This window comes from Zootoca vivipara, chromosome 7 (assembly GCF_963506605.1).
Source record: "Zootoca vivipara chromosome 7, rZooViv1.1, whole genome shotgun sequence".
Taxonomy (NCBI): Eukaryota; Metazoa; Chordata; class Lepidosauria; order Squamata; family Lacertidae; genus Zootoca; species Zootoca vivipara.
In genome coordinates, this window is record NC_083282.1 from 40,087,548 (window position 1) to 40,105,425 (window position 17,878).

Below are 17,878 nucleotides of genomic sequence, written 5' to 3' on the forward strand. Positions count from 1 at the left end.
TGCACATCAAGCCAAAGTCCACCTAGTCCAACATAACATTATGCATGATGGACAAAGAGTTTTCCTCCCTCTCCCATATATTAGATCAGGCATCCCCAAACTTCGGCCCTCCAGATGTTTTGGACTACAATCCCCATCTTCCCCGACCACTGGTCCTGTTAGCTAGGGATCATGGGAGTTGTAGGCCAAAACATCTGGAGGGCCGCAGTTTGGGGATGCTTGTATTAGAGTCTCTAGGCACACCCAAGCCATGCATGGAGGTTACGGCCCACCTGAGTTAATTGTTCTCTGACTCTTGTTTTCTGTAGTTCAGCAGGTCCAACCTGAATCTCAGCACAAAAAACGAGCCGCTGCTTCCTCTCCCAACAGCAATAGCAGTTGGCAGCTGGTGAGAGAGCACTCTCAGCTGGAGGTGCATGGTTGAGGGTCCCTGAACTGCTGCTGTTGCTTTGAAACTTAGCTATAATGGGATATAGCCATTTATACATCAAAACTTCCTAAATTTATGCTTTTCAGCAATGAGGAGGTAATTGGTCTGTCTATAAAACTGGAATCTTTTGAAGTTTCACGTTTCTCTATCATGCAAAATCTTTTCTTGGTATTGTTACCTAACATTCATGATACTTAAGCTCCATTAATTTTAGTGGCTTACTCCAGGTAGAAATGAGTTGGATGAAACCCTAAATCTATGTTCTCCCCAGAATTTTGCACAAATAGTGTACTTACGGATTGTTAGTTGAATGTTTATGATTCTTCCATGCAATTTTTGCAAAATGTTCTTGTTTTGATCCTTAATAGAGAGAGACAAACCAGTTCAAAAGCTTAGGGGGGGAAGGGCAATATTGCTTAGATAAATTATAACCCCATACTTCAAAATGTTCATAGACCTAGTATAAAAGCTTCCTATTAAATGCTTATGCCATAAGCTGCTTTTGACTCAATTCCAGCTCACAGGGTGCTTAATTTAGCAGTTACAGATTTGCAGGAGGTATACTGTAATGCATGAAAAGCATGTAATAGCCAACAGAACAAAAGCAAAAGATAAAGCAGACAGCAAAAATTGCTGTTGCTACCACTGGAAAAAAATTGCAAGAGGGAAGACCATACTAGACATTTAAAGCAGTATCATACCACTTTAAACAGCCATGTCTTCTTCCTCCAAAGAATTATGGGAACTGAAGTTTATTGAAGGGTGCTGAGAGTTGTCAGAAGACACCTAATTCCCTCAGAGAGTTACAATTCCTAGAGTTCCCTTAGAAGTATTTACTGTTAAACCACTCTGAGAATTGTACCTCTGTGAGGGGGATATGAATCTCCTAACAATTCTCAGCATCTGTCACAAACTACACTTCCTAGAATTCTTTGGGAGGAAGCCATGACTGTATAAAGTGGTATGAAACTCCTTCATTGGAGGCTAAAGTGTGAAAAAAAGACCTGCTCTAGGAGTCAATTATTTCTACACACAGGTCTTCAGACAATCATCTGACACATCATTAATTAAAATAGGAAGGAGGTTATTGAATGTGTTTTCTTGCAATGGTAATATAGTTGTCAAACATAAGTAATACCGTATTTCTCCATGTGTTCTTTGCCAGCATTTCCAAAAAACTGTGGAGCAATTGGTGCTGCTGCGAGATTGTATTTGTTTATCATCACTTCCATATGCTTGTCCAAGGGATTCACCCTGTCCATGAACTGAAATCGAAAGACAAGTTGTACATTTTTTACACCACAGCACCTGTACATCAAGATCATCCAAGAGAAAAAAATATTGCAAGAACCCCCTCATTGTCTAGCATTTTCAATGCATCATTTTCAAAGCCTTCCTTCTGAATGTACAGAACCAATTTGCTTGAGAACACCCAAGCTGCATGAGACTACACTACAAACCAAATTTCCCAAGTTTCCTGCAAGTTCAGGGTTTATAGAGTGGGCTCTATTTATAATTTTCACCCTTTAAAGGAAAAAGAAAACATTACGAACAAAAATCTGCTTTAAAAATGGCATGGGCCTCAAGAATAGAGCACCAAATTTATGAAAGGTTTTACTAGGCCAGGCTTCCCCAAACTTCGGCCCTCCAGATGTTTTGGACTACAGTTCCCATCATCCCTGACCACTGGTCCTATTAGCTAGGGATCATGGGAGTTGTAGGCCAAAACATCTGGAGGGCCGCAGTTTGGGGATGTCTGCACTAGGCACACACACAAAGCAGCCTTCTGGATCAGGTCAAAGGTCCATCTAGTCCAGCATCCCCGCAGTGGTTAACAGGGTGCTCATCGGAGGTCCACAAGCAGGAGCTGAGTGCAAGAACACTCTCCCCTCCTGTGGTTTCCAGAAACTGGTATTCAGAGGCACACCGCCTCCAATGGTGGAGGGACAGCACAGACACCATGCCTAGTAGCCATTGATAGTCCTATCCTCCATGAATTCCTCTAGACCTCTCTTAAAGACATCCAAATTGTTGGTCAGCGCTGCCTCCTATGGAGCAAATTCCGTGGTTTAACTATGTGCTTTGTGGAAACGGTCAATATCACACACACGTTTGACGGGGGTGGGAAGCTGTGGATTTGCATATAAGGATTGTTAGAGAATGAGAAGAAAGCTGAAGGAATCGGTGAGAAGGCTCTGAGATTGGGCAATGCTATAGGAGGGAACATTAGAATAGTAAGAATCACTACTCACAAGCCCATTTCGCCACATGTTGCATCTTGCCATTAAGAACCACTGTATGCAATACTTTGTTATGCTCTTTGTAAATGTGTTTCTAAATAGTAGTTATGATATGACTGTCAAGTTCCTTCACGAAGTATGGCACTTTACAAAGTAACAAAAAAGCTACTCAGGGGAGCAGCTTACAATATTTACTTATTTTTAAAATATATTCTGCCCTTCTGGCACAAAAGCACAACTCAGCAGGGCCAACAGCAATCACAGCTGTAAATGGTGGGGTGAAGGTTACAAGCAGAATTATGTTCCGTTTCAAGAGCAGAGAAAATCCTGTATTCCTTCTGCTACAGTGAGTTTGCCCAGTGCCAAAAGGAAATGGATACTGAGAAACCTCATTTCCTAGTAAATGTTTTTTATTTAATGCCTTGTGTAGTTGGTACATCATTAGAGACAAGACTTACTTTCTTTCTTCTTCATCATCATCATTTTGCAAATGATGTATGTGAATAAGGAGAGTTGGAATGATCCTATCTGTTTCCCAAATATTCCAGGCAAAACTGACTTTGGTTTCAATGCATTAAAATTGCTTCAATGCTTACTTGAGATGAAAGGGACCCTCTTGCCATCTTCTCAAATCCAAGAGCCAGGACACAGTCAGCCATACCTTAAATACAAGTTATTGAATACTTTATACTCTGCATGTTATTTTTAAAAACAAACAAAACAAAAACTCCCATAATTTCATATTATACAGTACACTTGAATCCAGGCAGGAGGCCTGGGCCTCCAGCTAAGCTTTTCAAACATTTGGCTGAAAATATTCCACAGCATGCTAAAAGCTGGCTTTTAAATCTCCTATAGCACGGGTGTCAAACACAAGGCCCGGGGGCCAAATCCGGCCCGCCAGACCTCGTCATGTGGCCCGCCGAGCGCCCCAGCCAGCGGGACCCAGCAGCGGGACCTTGCTGCTGAAGCGCAGCGCCAACAAACAGCTGGGGGCGGGGGGGGGGGGTAGAAAGGCTGCCTCCGCCTCCTCTTGCCTCACCTCCTCCTCCTCCTCAGCCTCATGAACGTGAGCTCAGCAGCGGCTCAGCCTCACGAACGTGCAACTCTGAGGCTTTACGCACATCTCCTAAAACGGACACCCGCTGCCTCATGCTGCACGGGAAATGCTTTTTGCCCCTGGGTCCCTTCGCGCTCTTTTCTGGCGCTGAATCAAGGCGGCGACCCCCCCTCCCATTCTTTCTTCCTCTCTCTCGTTCTTATTCTTTCTTTCCCTCTCCTTCCTTCCTTCTTTATCTCTGTCTTCTCTCCCTCTTTCTTTTTCTTTCCTTCTTTATTCCTTCTTTCCTACTCTTCTTTCTCTCACCTTTTTCCTTCCTCTCTCCCTCCTGCTCCCTCTTTTCTTCCTTCCTTCCTTCCTTCCTTCCTTCCTTCCTTCCTTCCTTCCCATCTTTCTTCCTCTCCCTCATTCTTATTCTTTCTTTCCCTCTCTACTTCCTTCCTTCTTTCTCCCTTTCCATCTTCTCTCCCTCTTTCTTTTTCTTTCCTTCTCTCCCCTCTTTCCTTCCTCTCACCCTCCTGCTCCCTCTTTTCTTTCTTTCTTTCTTTCTTTCTTTCTTTCTTTCTTTCTTTCTTTCTTTCTTTCTTTCTTTCTTTCTTTCTTCCCCTTTCTTCCTTTCTTCCTTCCTTCCTTCCTTCCTTCCTTCCTTCCTTCCTTCCTTCCTTCCTTCCTTCCTTCCGTTCTTCCTCTCCCTCATTCTTATTCTTTCTTTCCCTCTCTACTTCCTTCCTTCTTTCTCCCTTTCCGTCTTTTCTCCCACTTTCTTTTTCTTTCCTTCTTTATTCCCTTCTTTATTCCCTACTCTTCTTTCTCTCCCCTCTTTCCTTCCTTCCTCTCTCCCTCCCACTCCCTCTTTTCTTTCTTCCTTCCTTCCTCCCTCCCTCCCCCTCCCCTCCCTCCCCCTCTCCCTCTCCTCAGAAACATAGGATGCTACTTTATACTTCTGGCCCTTAAACCCTGGAACCAGGAGAGCAGCTCCAGTGAGTCAACCTCAGCCAGTCCCTTTGGTGAAGGGTGGTGGCTCACTGGCAGAACATCTGTCCTGCATGCAGAAGGACCCCAGCATCTCCAGGTACCAGTAGCTCTGCAAAGGTCCTGCATGAAACCCTAGCGAGCCTCCACCACCCAGTGCAGTTACCAAAAATCATTTTTCAATAAATTGTACAATAATTGTACATTTGAATATCTACTTGCCATTATTCTGACTATGTTTCTGCTTTCAGAGCTAGTTATTACTTACATTATTACAAAAAAAACAGTAATAATTGAATGCAGTGACAATAATTTATGATAATAAAGCGTGGACACATAGTCCTACAGATACAACCGGCCCTTTGAGGTTGACCAAACTGCTGATGCGGCCCCTGATGAATTTGAGTTTGACACCCCTGTCCTATAGTCAGTGATGGAACCCATATGCATTAGCAGTAGGAACTAAAACAGAACTCACCTCCCTGGACCAATTGTCTGGCCATGAACAAAGCAGTTGATCCAGTAGAGCAGTTGTTGTTCACATTCATAATAGGAATACCCGTTAGCCCCAAACTATGATAAATGGCTCGCTGACCACAGGTTGAATCACCTTTACAATGAAAAAGAAGATGCAGAATCACACAACTGGCCAGAGGAGCAACGCATTCTCTATCCTCATTCTGAAGCTGTTAAAGTACTCCAAACCTCTTAACACTATGATGGGTAAATTCAATCCTAGGTATCTCCAGGTAAGGCTGAGAAGACTAAAACCCTGGAGGGCCACTCATTCTGTTTTTAATATTTAACAATACCGTACACCCATTTAGTGTTCAGGAGCCCATAAGCAAGTATATTTTCTCAGGCAAGCTTTTCATAATCAGCTGCCTATGCAGTTATAAATCAAAAGGTATAGGATTAAATTGATTTGCACGTATTTTATGCCATTTAAAATTAAATTTCTAGCCTTTCCTATTTCATCACCAGGCACTGAGGTTGAGAAAACTAGAGTAAGAGATTCATCTTACCCCTACAGCCATACAAGACACCTAGAAATGCCAATATGGTTATATAAATTTGTCGAATCCTGTCACCGCCATCCAATCTCAGAGCAGTTTAAATGCCACAGCTAGCAGTTAATGCCAGAACAGGAAAACTGCTGCCTCAGTGATGCATTAGGTTAACAAACAGGCATTAAGAGTGGCAGATGAAGCCCAGGAAGAGAAGCCTTGAGGTCTTAACAGTAACATTACTTACCATAAACATAGCCCACACATGCCTGCTCCACAGAAGAATAAGGGACACCTGCATCAGCAAGAGCCTTCTGACCTGAACATTTGAAAAAAAAAATGTTATGAAATCTTACCTAAATCTTTCAGTGGATATTTAAACAACAAAACAAAACACTGATGGACTCCATTTCTAGAGGTACATTTAAAAAGCAAATGGATTGCAAGTACACTTCTGTACTCTTAAACGGATTACATTTTACAAGACTTAGGCCAGTTCAGGCAAGATACAGTACCTGCTGTTCTTTGAAATAGCCCCAACTGCCTCAAGGGACACATTCATAGGGTTAGCAAGTCATTGGAGTTAGGTGTATATGGATACAGCTTACATAACACCATAGTAACTGGCAAAGGTTACTATGTCAAAGTGTTGGAATTACAGAAATCACCGCCAATGATAGGAAGCTGCACCTGTGGAACTTCAGGTCACTTATTACTGTATGCACGTTTGCAGATAGCTGGGATGTGCTTGCAGGGGTTTCCCCACAGAGCAGCAGATGATAATCAGCCCTTGGCCTTTCACACTGCAGTGCTCAAGTCTTGTAGGGTTTTTTTCTTGAAAGAAATGAATTTATTTCTTAAACAAATCTGAAGTTATAGTCTAATCCAGAGCTTTCCAAACTGTGTCGCGGCACATTAGTGTGTCAGCTACTGGATTTGGTGTGAACACTCCCTGGGCTGGAAAGGGGTTTAGTTTAACCTCCGCTTTGCTAGCAAAACTGAACTACTGTGTTGCATGTCTATAAAGCGTGTCACCAACATGAAAAGTTTGGAAAGCTCTGGTCTAATAATTAGAGCAACAAATAGTGATATGCAAACCCTGATTGTTGGGCCTTGCAAAGCATTGCAAACTCTATGCAAGCCACAGCAATCAGCTCTCTGTTGGTGCTTGCAAAGCGTCATACATAGGGCTTTGCAGGAACCATTGATCAGCTGACCAGTGGTGAGCTTGCAAACCCCCTTCTGGCTTAGTCACAGCTTTACCTGCTCTACACCTGATATAAAGTGTAGATCGGCCAAAACAGCTTAGCAGACCAAATTTGCATTTTTTTATGTTGCAAACTGTCCTGTGAAGGGCAGTATGTAAATTAACAATGGAGGCCTAGCTCTCACGGGGCTGGGGGGGGTAGGTTCCCCACTAATACTCTAATGACTTGGGTTCATCGTTGCAGAGACCAGCGCACACTTAAAGTGAGTTTTAAAGAAAGTTTAAAAACTGGGGTTTTTTACATAAACATTTATGCTACTCTAGCCAAAATAGTAATTCCAACACAGAGCACCACTTTGTTTCTTGCCGGCATTTAGGGACACACTGACACTATAGTGCAAACAGAACACAAGAAAATCAGGTTCTATTCACCCATCCTATTCTTGTGCAGTTGGTTAAGCTTTGAGGCATATGCCTGTCAAGCAGAAGCTCCCCAACTTTGCCAGGGCAATCCTTCCCGCCTCCCTGATGTTATCCTATGCTGCCAAACCCTGACAACACCCAGACACACCTGGCAAAGCTCCTTAACTGGTAGGAATGATTGGCCAAGCAATAGGGCTTCCTAGGCCTATGGCTCCTTGCCAAGGGCTGTTGTAACAGCTCTCACACAGCAGCATTGCAATACTGGCACAGCAGTTGCGACATGCAATCTCCAGGCCCCTCAAAGTGCTTAGTTTTCTCTAGGGCACTGCCCCCTTCTCCCAGTGCAGTATAAGTTGTGAGCCAGACCGCATTATGATGGACCAACCTGCTTCTTTAGCCATGTCGGGGTAATCAAAATTTTCACGAGACCCAGGCTTTTCAAACTGTCAGAAAGAAAAGCATTTTTTAAATTAAAAAGAGCAAGTCTATTTTCTTCACGTTCGTACTCTTATGTAACTTCTAATCACACAAATTCTGCAGAGAGTGAAAGGCCAAGGTAAATGCCTTTTCAGATCTTATTATATTTTAATATAGCCACTTGCCATTACACAAATTCAGCAATATATAATGGTGCAAACAAATCTTATGTAAAAAATTCCTGAAGTTCTGCTAAAGAAAAAAAACCATGATGCTAGAAGGAAGACAGGATCTCTCTGTTAAGGTATAGCATTTTTGTTTATCTTTTGATGCACTAGTAGTAATGCCATTAAAATACCTGGCCCCTTTACAACGTAACAAGAATCCAGGTCTGTGCCACAAGTAGCTAACAGTCCCAAAGGTCCTTGCTCAGTTATTGCATAAGCTATCAACCTATCTTCCAAGAGGTTGTGACATTCCTCATTTTTTTACATGCTAACCTGACATATATGCCAGACCAATAGGTAAGATTTAGAATGAGGAATCATATAAATGCTTAGAGCAAAGGAAAGAGCTCTGGAGCTAAATATTATGCCTGTGAACAGAAACTTTGCCCGTTCATGTGGAAGGGACTTTTCAGATCCAGTCTCTAGTCTCTTCCATATTAATCTTCTAATAAAAACTTTCTGAAGTGGTATGGTTGATTGATTGGATTGTTGCAGTTACGATAATTCTATCACTTTTTCCGCTTTGCATCAAGGCAGCTACAGTAACAAATCCACACAAATAATATACAGTATGCCCACCCACCCACATGTGTATACACCCAACACCCAACACCCCATGGAAATAGCATTGAAAACAATCAAGTCAGACAAATAAAGCAGCAAAATAAAATTAGAAAGACCTCAGACTTTATTAAAAGTCACTGACAAAGAGAGAGAGATGAAGATGTTTTATGTCTCATCCCAGATAGTGGGCAATCCCTAATGTTAGCCATATTCAGAGCATACCCACTAAAGGAAATAGTCTCAATTTATTTCTGTGGGATACCTACAATGGGTATGCTTTAGTATGATTTAGTTGGATATCACACACTGTACCTGTGCGAAAGTCATGTATGCATTTGGTTAATTTAGTACAAGCAACGGTCATATACACATTCCAGTCTTTTGGGGACCCCAGCTATTGTTCCCCATAATTCCCCCTTGTCCCCTATCAACAGAGCCTATACCTATACCCATTCCCTCCAATGAGCCTTTTCTTGGTTTGTTTGTTGGCTTGCATTTATTTCAATGGATCCCTGCCTTGTCAATTAACATTCACAGCATTCTCTTTCCTCCAGTGAACCTTATGGTTCCCTATTGAAAGCAAGGGGGAAATTGTCACCCACCCATAATATTTCCCCCTTTTAATTAGTCTTTCCCAACACAGGTATCTGAAGAAGTGTGCATGCACACGAAAGCTCATACCTATGGCAAACTTAGTTGGCCTCTAAGGTGCTACTGGAAGGATTTCTTTATTTTGTTCCAACACAGGGGTGGCAGCGCTGGGAAGACTCTACCTGTTGAATTTCTTCCAGCCACACAGCTATCAAAGGGGCCGGTGGCTAGTATGGCTGGGGGGGGGGGGTCCGTGCCTACCTTGCAGTGTTATTGCAAGGCTTAAACAGGGGGTGGGAAGCCATGCAGACCACGCAGTTTCTTGGGAGGCATGGAAATGCACTCCTTTTTCAACAGAGCAACCCATCCAGTACCTTAGTCATGCCGACTCCCACCACAAACACCCTCCGGGACGGAGCCATCGCCGCTGCTCAGGATCGCCCTGCGCCCCCAACTGCAAGCCCGACGACCACCAGAAGACGAGAGCGCGTCCTTCTCCTCCTCCTCCCTGTCACTCGTGCGCAGGCTGTTGGAGCGGGTGGGTGGGGTTTCAGCCAAAGGTCGACGGCAGGGGCGGGGCCGACCTGAGATCACCGCTCCGCCCCCCGCGCTCTTAAAGCAACAGTGTACAGTATCTGAATCGGCCAAGCACCGAACGCGCAGGACGGCAGATGAAAATCAGTGGTTGCATAAACACCTTGAAGAACCATAGACTGTCGAGTTGGAAGGGACCCGAGGGTCATTTAGTCCAACCCCCTGCAACTCAGGAATCCTGCCCTCCAACCTTCTGGTTAAGCTTCTGTGAAGGTTGTTTTTGCAAAGGTGGCAATTTGAAAATCCTAAGCCAAAAACTTTGGGAAGAGAAGATGGTTCAATTCCATAGCTTTCCCCACTTGCCTGGGAGTAGGCCCCACTGAATTCAGTAGGGTTTACTTCTGAGTAGCTTTAGAGAGCATTGCCCTGTAAACTTACACCAGTCTAAGCCACGACATAGCAGAGAGAGGCGCTATTTCCTTGCCTCGACCCCCAAACTTAACAGTTTGCAGGCAAGGAGGCGGCGCCTTTCCACTCGTCCTCAGCTCCAGCCGTAAGGAAGTGAGCGAGCGCTGCTATCGATCCGCCGCCGCCGCTCCAGCCTTCCAAGAACTAATAAAAAAATAAACAGAATCACGATGCTCCGCTTGGGCAGAACAGCCGCGTTGCTGCGGACACTTCCCGCGCAGCCCCGGGGGGAACGGGGCAACTTCCCCAGAAGAGCCGCGTCTGCCGGGAGGCAAAAGCAGATCCTGCTCGAGGTGCACGGAGAGGCTGGCGGCGGTGAGTGGAGCCCAGGAGCCTCCTGAGGGTGTCCCGGCCCAGTGGGGGAGGCCTAGGGTGGCTCTGCAATAAAAGGGAGCTTCGCGGACGACGTGGGGGGACGGGGGTCGTAGCTACTCCGTCCTGCAAGTTGTTGCAAGGGGCGATGTAACCTCCCGTCGCGCCCAGCGCTTTGCATGTTTACTTGTTAACTCGGAAATAAGTCCCGCTGTTCCACGGGGCTTCTACTCCGAGGTAAGTAGGCACAGGATTGCAGAGAGTCTATGGAAGGTGGATGGATGGATTTAAAAAAAATTATACACCGCTTGAACCTCAGCGAGCGTTACCAAAAAGAGAGAGAGATAAAGAAAATCGTCACTAAAAAGTTTGCAGATGTAATGATAAAAGACAGAGGTTTAATCCGCAGTAAAATAGGCTGGAACAAATTAAAACTCCAGCAAAGTTTCCTAAAACATCTCTGAAGAGAGAGCAACTGTAGTATTCTGTCAAAACCTGGGAAGCCCCGTCAATTATGCTGCCGTCCTCCAATCACAAGCGTTGTTCGCGGGCAACGCCCTCCCAGTTAAAAAAAAAAAAGATTAGCCGCGCATGAAAGGCACCAATGGGCTCGTCACACTTGAAGGAGCCGGCTAGCCCATTTCGGAAATAGGTGAGAGATCTGCTCCATTTGGGAAGGCTGCACCTGTTGACCTCCAGTTGTTTTGGACTACAACTCCCTGGCACCTGGGTGGCAAAGGCTGCACTAAACACAGCAGGGATGGGGAACCTGAGGCCTTCGGGATGTAGTTCAGTCGCAGAACATCTGTCTTGCGTGCAGAAAGGGCTGGGTTCAATTCCCCCCCCCCCGCATCTCCAGAAAGGGCTGGGAGAGACTCCTGCCTAAAAGACTGAGAGCTGTAGGCAGTCATAGACAGTACTGAACTAGATAGACCTAATGGTCTTAATTCAGCATATGGCAGCTTGCTGTGCTCCTATGCTATGCTCTAACTCCCATTAGCCCTAGCCAGAATGGCCCAAGGTCAAGGATGGTGAAAGTTGTGGCTCTGAGAACATCTGCAAAGCCTTGGTCACTGGGTTTGTGTCCCTCTCCCTCTCATTTGCATTCCACTCACCCTGGAGTATTGTAAGCTACCTTGAAAGCTCTGGCTGAAAAGTGGCTTACGGGTAAATGTTTAAAATCAGCAATAACAAATGGAATTACCGGTACCTCTGAATAATAAATGAAAAAGAGTTCTTTTTTTATTTTGGAGTACAGGTATTGCAGAAATTCTGATGAACAGACCACATGCCAGAAATTCACTGGGGAAAGTGCTCGTGGATGAGGTGAGTGAAGATCATTCTCTTGTCTGCCATCGTACAGATGTTATTTGTATTTGTATTGGGGTCCCAGGTAACTTAGTAGCTTCTTAGACCTACTAGAACCTAGAGTTTTTGAAGTGGAGACAAACAGCATAGTCCTATACATATATAAGAAGTAAGTCCCATTGAATTAAATATGCCTGGAGGACCAGCTTTTCCATCCTTGATATAGATAGGTTTGCAACCTGCATGTGCAGGATAGAGTCTAAAATTTACATACTTTGCATGGAAATGCTTATAAGAACAATAGCAAAACAATGGGTTGTATCCAGTGCTACCGGTAGTCCTACTCAAAATAGGCACACAGACATGACTGAATATGACTAACTTAGGTCCGTTGATGTCAGTGAGTCTCTAGTCTGAGTAAAACTTATTTGGATACAAGCCAATCTATCAGCATGCTGAATATTTGATCTGCTTAACGTGCTTGTGTGTACTTTCAATTTCATTTTTTCAGTTCAGTGCTCAGCAATGGTCACATAATAAATCAAGTGAACTGGTAGAATTTTATATTAATTGGAATCTGATGTTTCACCCACTGTCTCCTGCTCTCCCCCTCAGCTGTTTGAAACCCTTGAAGTTCTCCATTTTGATGAGAGTATTCGTGTGGTGATAATTAAGAGCAAAGTGAAAGGCGTTTTTTGTGCAGGTGGGTAGAGGCATTCTCTGATTTAAGTAATTCAGAGGCAAAAAAAATATGAATAAGCACAATAAATAGATTTTAAGCAATTATATAGCCCACCAATCATGTTATCCCCCACTGGATTTAATATGTATTTGTTGTGTCTTGTGTATCCTTGTGATTACAGAAATTTCTGCCTCCAAATCTAAAAGCTGAATTATTTTTACTACTCGGTATAAAGATAGGTTTTTTTGTGGGGGGTAGTTTTACTACTTTTCTCATCGTATCTCATCCTCATTCATATTCCTGACATTCTCTTACCAGCAGCGGTGCAAACTTTTAAATTCCAGAACATCTTGATTTCTACACTGTGCTGAGATCGTTTGAACCTTGTTAAATATAGCACAAACATGACAGCAGTTAATATGTGTAATTGACACTGGGCATTTGAGTTTTCTGTTAGGGTGTATCAATTACGTAGGAGGAGAATGGAACATTCTGTCAAAATTGATTAATAGACTGCCAAAGCTAACAAGGCTTCCTGAAACCAAATTGCAAGTTGTCACTATCACAACCTAATCCTACACAGAATTAGGTATGTTTGCCCCTCCAAGGGACTAAGCTGTATAATTCTTTGTAGTTTACAGGGCAGTTACTAGTGCATTCAAGCACTGCTGTTGAACCCATTGTGTTTCCTTTCTCTATCCCCCCAACTGCCTCCTGCTGTTGTAAATTCAGGTGCTGACTTAAAAGAGCGTGCTAAAATGAGCAATACTGAAGCCGACCATTTTGTTCAGAGGCTCAGAAGCTTAATGGATGGCATTGGTAAGTACTTCACGGTGAACTCCTTTGCATGTTATTGTCTTTTTAACAGGGGTAGGGAACCTTTTTGAGTCCGTAGGCCAGATCATTATCTCCCTCTACCTTCAGGGCCTGACTTTGACATGTAGGAGGGACCACTCACTTGTCAGTCATCTGACATCATCATGTCAGGTGACTGATAGGTAAGTGGTCCCGCCTACCTGCCAACAGTTTCCTCATGGGGCTTGCTTATACAGCATGTCCCCCACAGGAAATATGCTGGTGAAGCAGCACACTGCAGGACTGAACTCTCTTCAAGCCTAAACACACCTGGAACAATGTTGCATTCATTTAAATGAAGGATTTCTTCCAGGTATTTGAGATCAGAGTGCTAGATTTGAATTCATATGGAGTTACTTCTTTCTTCTTTCCGAAATTCCTAAATGTTGTTGCCTAGAACTGCTGCAAAGACAAACATTTAATGAAACAACCCTGCTTGTGTAGGCGAAACTAACTTTAAAAAAATAAAAAATAAAGGCCTAATTCATATCAAGTCTCCCCATTCATCACCATGCTATTTTGGATAGATTTACCAACTACTATAAATGGTGCTGCACTGAATTTCTTGCTATTTAATTTTTACAGCTGCTCTGCCAATGCCCACCATTGCTGCCATAGAAGGCCATGCGTTGGGTGGAGGCTTGGAACTGGCACTAGCTTGTGATCTCCGTGTGGCAGGTGAGTCCATCAGCACAACCAGGGTCCTCTACTCTCACTGCAGTGACACTTAAAGTTGACAATTGGAGGTATTCCCTTGTGCTAAAATCCCAAGTGATAACATTTAGTGCTTTTAAGCAAGTTGACACTGTTGTAGTTGTTTAGTCGTGTCCGACTCTTCGTGACCCCATGGACCATAGCACGCCAGGCACTCCTGTCTTCCACTGCCTCCCGCAGTTTGGTCAAACTCATGTTCGTAGCTTCGAGAACACTGTCCAACCATCTCGTCCTCTGTCGTCCCCTTCTCCTAGTGCCCTCCATCTTTCCCAACATCAAGGTCTTTTCCAAGGATTCTTCTCTTCTCATGAGGTGGCCAAAGTATTGGAGCCTCAGCTTCACGATCTGTCCTTCCAGTGAGCACTCAGGGCTGATTTCCTTAAGAATGGATAGGTTTGATCTTTTTGCAGTCCATGGGACTCTCAAGAGTCTCCTCCAGCACCATAATTCAAAAGGTAGAGGGACACTGTATTATGTGCTAATGTAGCTTCTCCCCTTGCTGTGTTCTTGTTATAAATCAGCAACCTCGGCTAAGATGGGCTTGATTGAAACAACAAGAGGACTCTTTCCTGGTGCAGGTAGTGTAGCTTCATCCACTTTTGCTGCTGCTTTTACTTTAATATGTGTTCTATTGTGAGGTAATAATGCTATAATTAAGCTAAAACATCCCCGCAGTCCCAAAACCTCTCTAGTTCTGCCAGTTTTTTAAGCAAGATCTCATATCCAATTTCTTTTTTTAAAAAAAGGAAAAACAAATATGTGAATACTCCCTTCTCCAGTTTTAAAACAGAAATGCTTCTATACATACCATTTTGACCATAGGTGAGAGAGCAATATAATTTTAAAGACTCATTCACTTCACCGGTTAACTGTTCATCCCAGCAAAGGAATGCCTCATCTCCTCCTAGTAATTTTTCATTTGTAGCTACAAATATTTCCTGAAATGTAAACTAAATCTCAGCAATTTTGGAATACTACGACACTATATAGAGAGGGAAATTCGAAGATCTTACGATATTACATTGTGGAAAATCAGTCTCTGAGGCAGAACTTAATAGCTTTTCCACAATCTCATTTTTCACTTACTTAAAACAAACAAGCATGCCCTCCAGCTGTGGTTGAATTCCCAACTCCCACCATTCCCAGGACAGGGATAATGTGAGTCCAACCACACCTAGAGAGCCGCAGGTTCCCCGTCTCTGAACTATAGCAGTACAGTTGTACCTTGGTTCTCGAACGGAATCCATTCCGGAAGTCCGTTCGACTTCCGAAAACGTTTGAGAACTAAGCTGTTCAAAAACCAAGGCACGGCTGTATAGTTTAAGCATGGAAACCATAAAGATGTGCATCCTCTTAAAAGTATGTTATGGATTTGGTGTTTTTTTCCTGCCTAGGTGGAACCCAGCGCCTACCACGCTGTATTGGACTGAGCCGTGCTAAAGAACTAATTTTTACTGGCAGACAGATTGATGGACAAGAGGCGTTCTCAATAGGTTTAGTTAATCATGCAGTGCCACAGAATGAGGAAGGGGATGCAGCTTACCAGAGCGCGCTGGCTTTGGCTGGAGAGATTGTTCCTCGGGTCAGTACAGTATATCTTTGCATTTGCTAACGTCAAGTTTGATTTATGTAGTACATTGAATCTGTTGCAAAGTAGACCAGGTTAGAATTATTTAGTTTCTGCCTTTCTGAATAATTTGATGTCCTCTGTAAAATTAAGCTAGCTTGCTGTTTGTTTGAAAACTGGTACAAACAGATATTTGGAGAACATTGTGCATACTTTCTGTATAGTGAAAACTATCCCCATCTTTAATGATACCATTTTGGATCTACAAGAGACTCATTGTATTCCACGACTTCTGGTATACTTTAGCGTTCTTAGTCCTCAATAAGGCACTCAGTCAGGAACTAGACTTGGAGGGGGGGGGTGCGTTACTGTGCGTTTCCAAATACTCACAGAAGTTTGTACCTGCATTGGAATGTAGGTGAAATGATTTGTTTTTGTTGATCAATTTGAGATGTTTCATCGGAAGCAATTCATAAATGGAAATTATATATAAATATATATATATTCTCTTTAAAGGCTCCCATAGCTGTGAAAATGGGAAAAGTGGCTATAAACAAAGGGAGTGAGGTAAAGTAGGTTTTTTATAACCATCTTTGTTACAGTTCTTTATTAAACCAGCAGAACCCCACCAACAGTTACTTCTGGAGTGGCAAAACTCATTTGTAGCATAACTTGCAAGAAGCTGTTTGTCCTTGGCTCCTTCCTTCTCCCTCCTGTGCCTTTCCTCAGGCCTGTCATTTCTTCACTTCCACCCAATTAAATATTGCCTGTAAAAACAGGTGGACAGCAATACAAGCAACAGTGAGGCAGAATTTTTGTTTAAGCAAAGACTGGATTATATTGGGCACATATAAAGTAGGGTCCAGAGAGGTAACCTTATTAGTCTGTCTTTATTGTTGTTTAGTCGTGTCCGACTCTTTGTGACCCCATGGACCAGAGCACGCCAGGCACTCCTGTCTTGCACTGCCTCCCGCAGTTTGGTCAGACTCATGTTGGTCGCTTCTATAACACTGTCCAACCATCTCGTCCTCTGTCGTCCCCTTCTCCTAGTGCCCTCCATCTTTCCCAACATCAGGGTCTTTTCCAGGGAGTCTTCTCTTCTCATGAGGTGGCCAAAGTATTGGAGCCTCAGCTTCACAATCTGTCCTTCCAGTGAGCACTCAGGGCTGATTTCCGTACCTTAAAAACTAAAGGACCTGTTGTGACAGCAGCTTCAACAAATGTTTCTACTGTATGTGATGAAGGGGTTCCTAGTCCACAAAAAGCTTTTACTACATGTTAGTCTTTAAAGCCCACAACCCTTGCTGTTTAAAGTGCAGTTACTCATTTTAACATAATTGTGACCTTTCAGTCACTTCATCAAGTCTGTCATGATGGTGCTCTATTGTTAAACTCGCATCTTGCAAAATTGCTATTAATTGTGCTCTTTCTCACATGCAATTTTCTCTTTCCAGGTGGATATTGCCTCCGGTATGGCTATTGAAAGAATGTGTTATGCCCAGGTAAGCTAGCCTTTAATTAAACCCTGCTTTCCCCCACTTAAGTGTTCACTTCATGCATATTAAAGTGCTCAGCTGTGAAACACTTCTCACTCTGAAGATCAGTGAGAAGTCAAATGCTTCTATCTGATTTGGCTCCAAAAGGTGCAATTGCACTCAGAGCATCTAATAAGGCTGCTCAGGATTCATCAGTTGAGAGCTGTAATGTGTAATACATGTACACACCACTATGATGATGATATTGATGGAAAAAATAGATGTGATGGGGTCAGTAGACTGAGCACTCTACATCCGTTACTCCCTTACTTCACAACGCAAAGAGTTAAGGGATATGTTTGTATACCCCCCCCAAGGGATGGTGGCAATTAGCAAATAGTATTGATTGGTGTTTCTGTCTTTTATATACAGAATATCCCTACGAGAGACCGGGAGGAAGGGATGGCAGCTTTCATAGAGAAACGGCCACCTAAGTTCATTGGGAAGTGACTTTTGTCAAACATCGTTCAGGTGACTGAAGACAATTGCAAGAAGTTACGAGAAGGCTGTGCCTTATTACATTTTTTTTTCTACATAAATTTTATATTCAGACAACATACTGTTTCACTTGTTTACTCCTTTTCAGTCATGTGTGTATGTGTGTAATTAATGCTTGTAGTAGGAATGTAGATACATGCTGGGGATTGAGTATAGTACCAATAGCAGAAAGGCAAAGTCATGTTGATAATTTCAGAGGATGTTAAGAGAAGACCTGTCTTCTTAGGATGTTCATCCTCATTCTTGGTTTCAACACCACTGCTAGAA

At 43.3% G+C, this 17,878-nt stretch overlaps 2 protein-coding genes across 4 annotated transcripts in view; one reads left to right on the top strand and one right to left on the bottom strand.

Moving 5' to 3' along the window:
• The window catches only part of SCP2 (sterol carrier protein 2), a 31,892-nt gene extending 22,217 nt beyond the window's left edge, over nucleotides 1-9,675 (bottom strand). Inside the window, exons 1-7 of the mRNA XM_035121587.2 lie at nucleotides 9,513-9,675; nucleotides 7,725-7,782; nucleotides 5,957-6,028; nucleotides 5,181-5,312; nucleotides 3,267-3,331; nucleotides 1,569-1,695; nucleotides 727-790 (exon numbers count right to left, since the gene is read on the bottom strand). Of these exons, the coding sequence (XP_034977478.2) occupies nucleotides 727-790; nucleotides 1,569-1,695; nucleotides 3,267-3,331; nucleotides 5,181-5,312; nucleotides 5,957-6,028; nucleotides 7,725-7,782; nucleotides 9,513-9,560 (566 nt within the window). The 5' untranslated portion in view covers nucleotides 9,561-9,675. The remainder of the gene's footprint in view (nucleotides 1-726; nucleotides 791-1,568; nucleotides 1,696-3,266; nucleotides 3,332-5,180; nucleotides 5,313-5,956; nucleotides 6,029-7,724; nucleotides 7,783-9,512) is intronic.
• Nucleotides 9,676-10,054: 379 nt separating this feature from the next.
• On the top strand, nucleotides 10,055-17,670 carry ECHDC2 (enoyl-CoA hydratase domain containing 2). Of its 3 annotated transcripts, none has more exons than XM_035121588.2 (10): nucleotides 10,061-10,455; nucleotides 11,711-11,778; nucleotides 12,376-12,463; nucleotides 13,175-13,261; nucleotides 13,883-13,975; nucleotides 14,533-14,589; nucleotides 15,406-15,593; nucleotides 16,095-16,145; nucleotides 17,033-17,080; nucleotides 17,486-17,670. In XM_035121588.2, the coding sequence occupies exons 1-10, from the start codon at nucleotides 10,311-10,313 to the stop codon at nucleotides 17,561-17,563; spliced, it is 903 nt and encodes a 300-aa protein (XP_034977479.2). In that variant the 5' UTR covers nucleotides 10,061-10,310; the 3' UTR covers nucleotides 17,564-17,670. The 3 variants fall into 3 exon arrangements, with proteins under 3 accessions (XP_034977480.2, XP_034977479.2, XP_060132885.1); XM_060276902.1 differs by lacking the exon at nucleotides 10,061-10,455 and adding an exon at nucleotides 10,678-11,104; XM_035121589.2 differs by lacking the exon at nucleotides 14,533-14,589 and having other exon boundaries at nucleotides 10,055-10,455.
• Nucleotides 17,671-17,878: the final 208 nt, after the last annotated feature.

Bases quoted from the DNA above. Each gene is read 5' to 3' on its own strand.
- ECHDC2 (XM_035121588.2), top strand. From the start codon at position 10,311: ATGCTCCGCTTGGGCAGAACAGCCGCGTTGCTGCGGACACTTCCCGCG. The intron at 10,456-11,710 runs GTGAGTGGAGCC...TTTGGAGTACAG, and splicing joins GCACGGAGAGGCTGGCGGCG to GTATTGCAGAAATTCTGATG. The intron at 14,590-15,405 runs GTAGTGTAGCTT...TTTCCTGCCTAG, and splicing joins AGGACTCTTTCCTGGTGCAG to GTGGAACCCAGCGCCTACCA.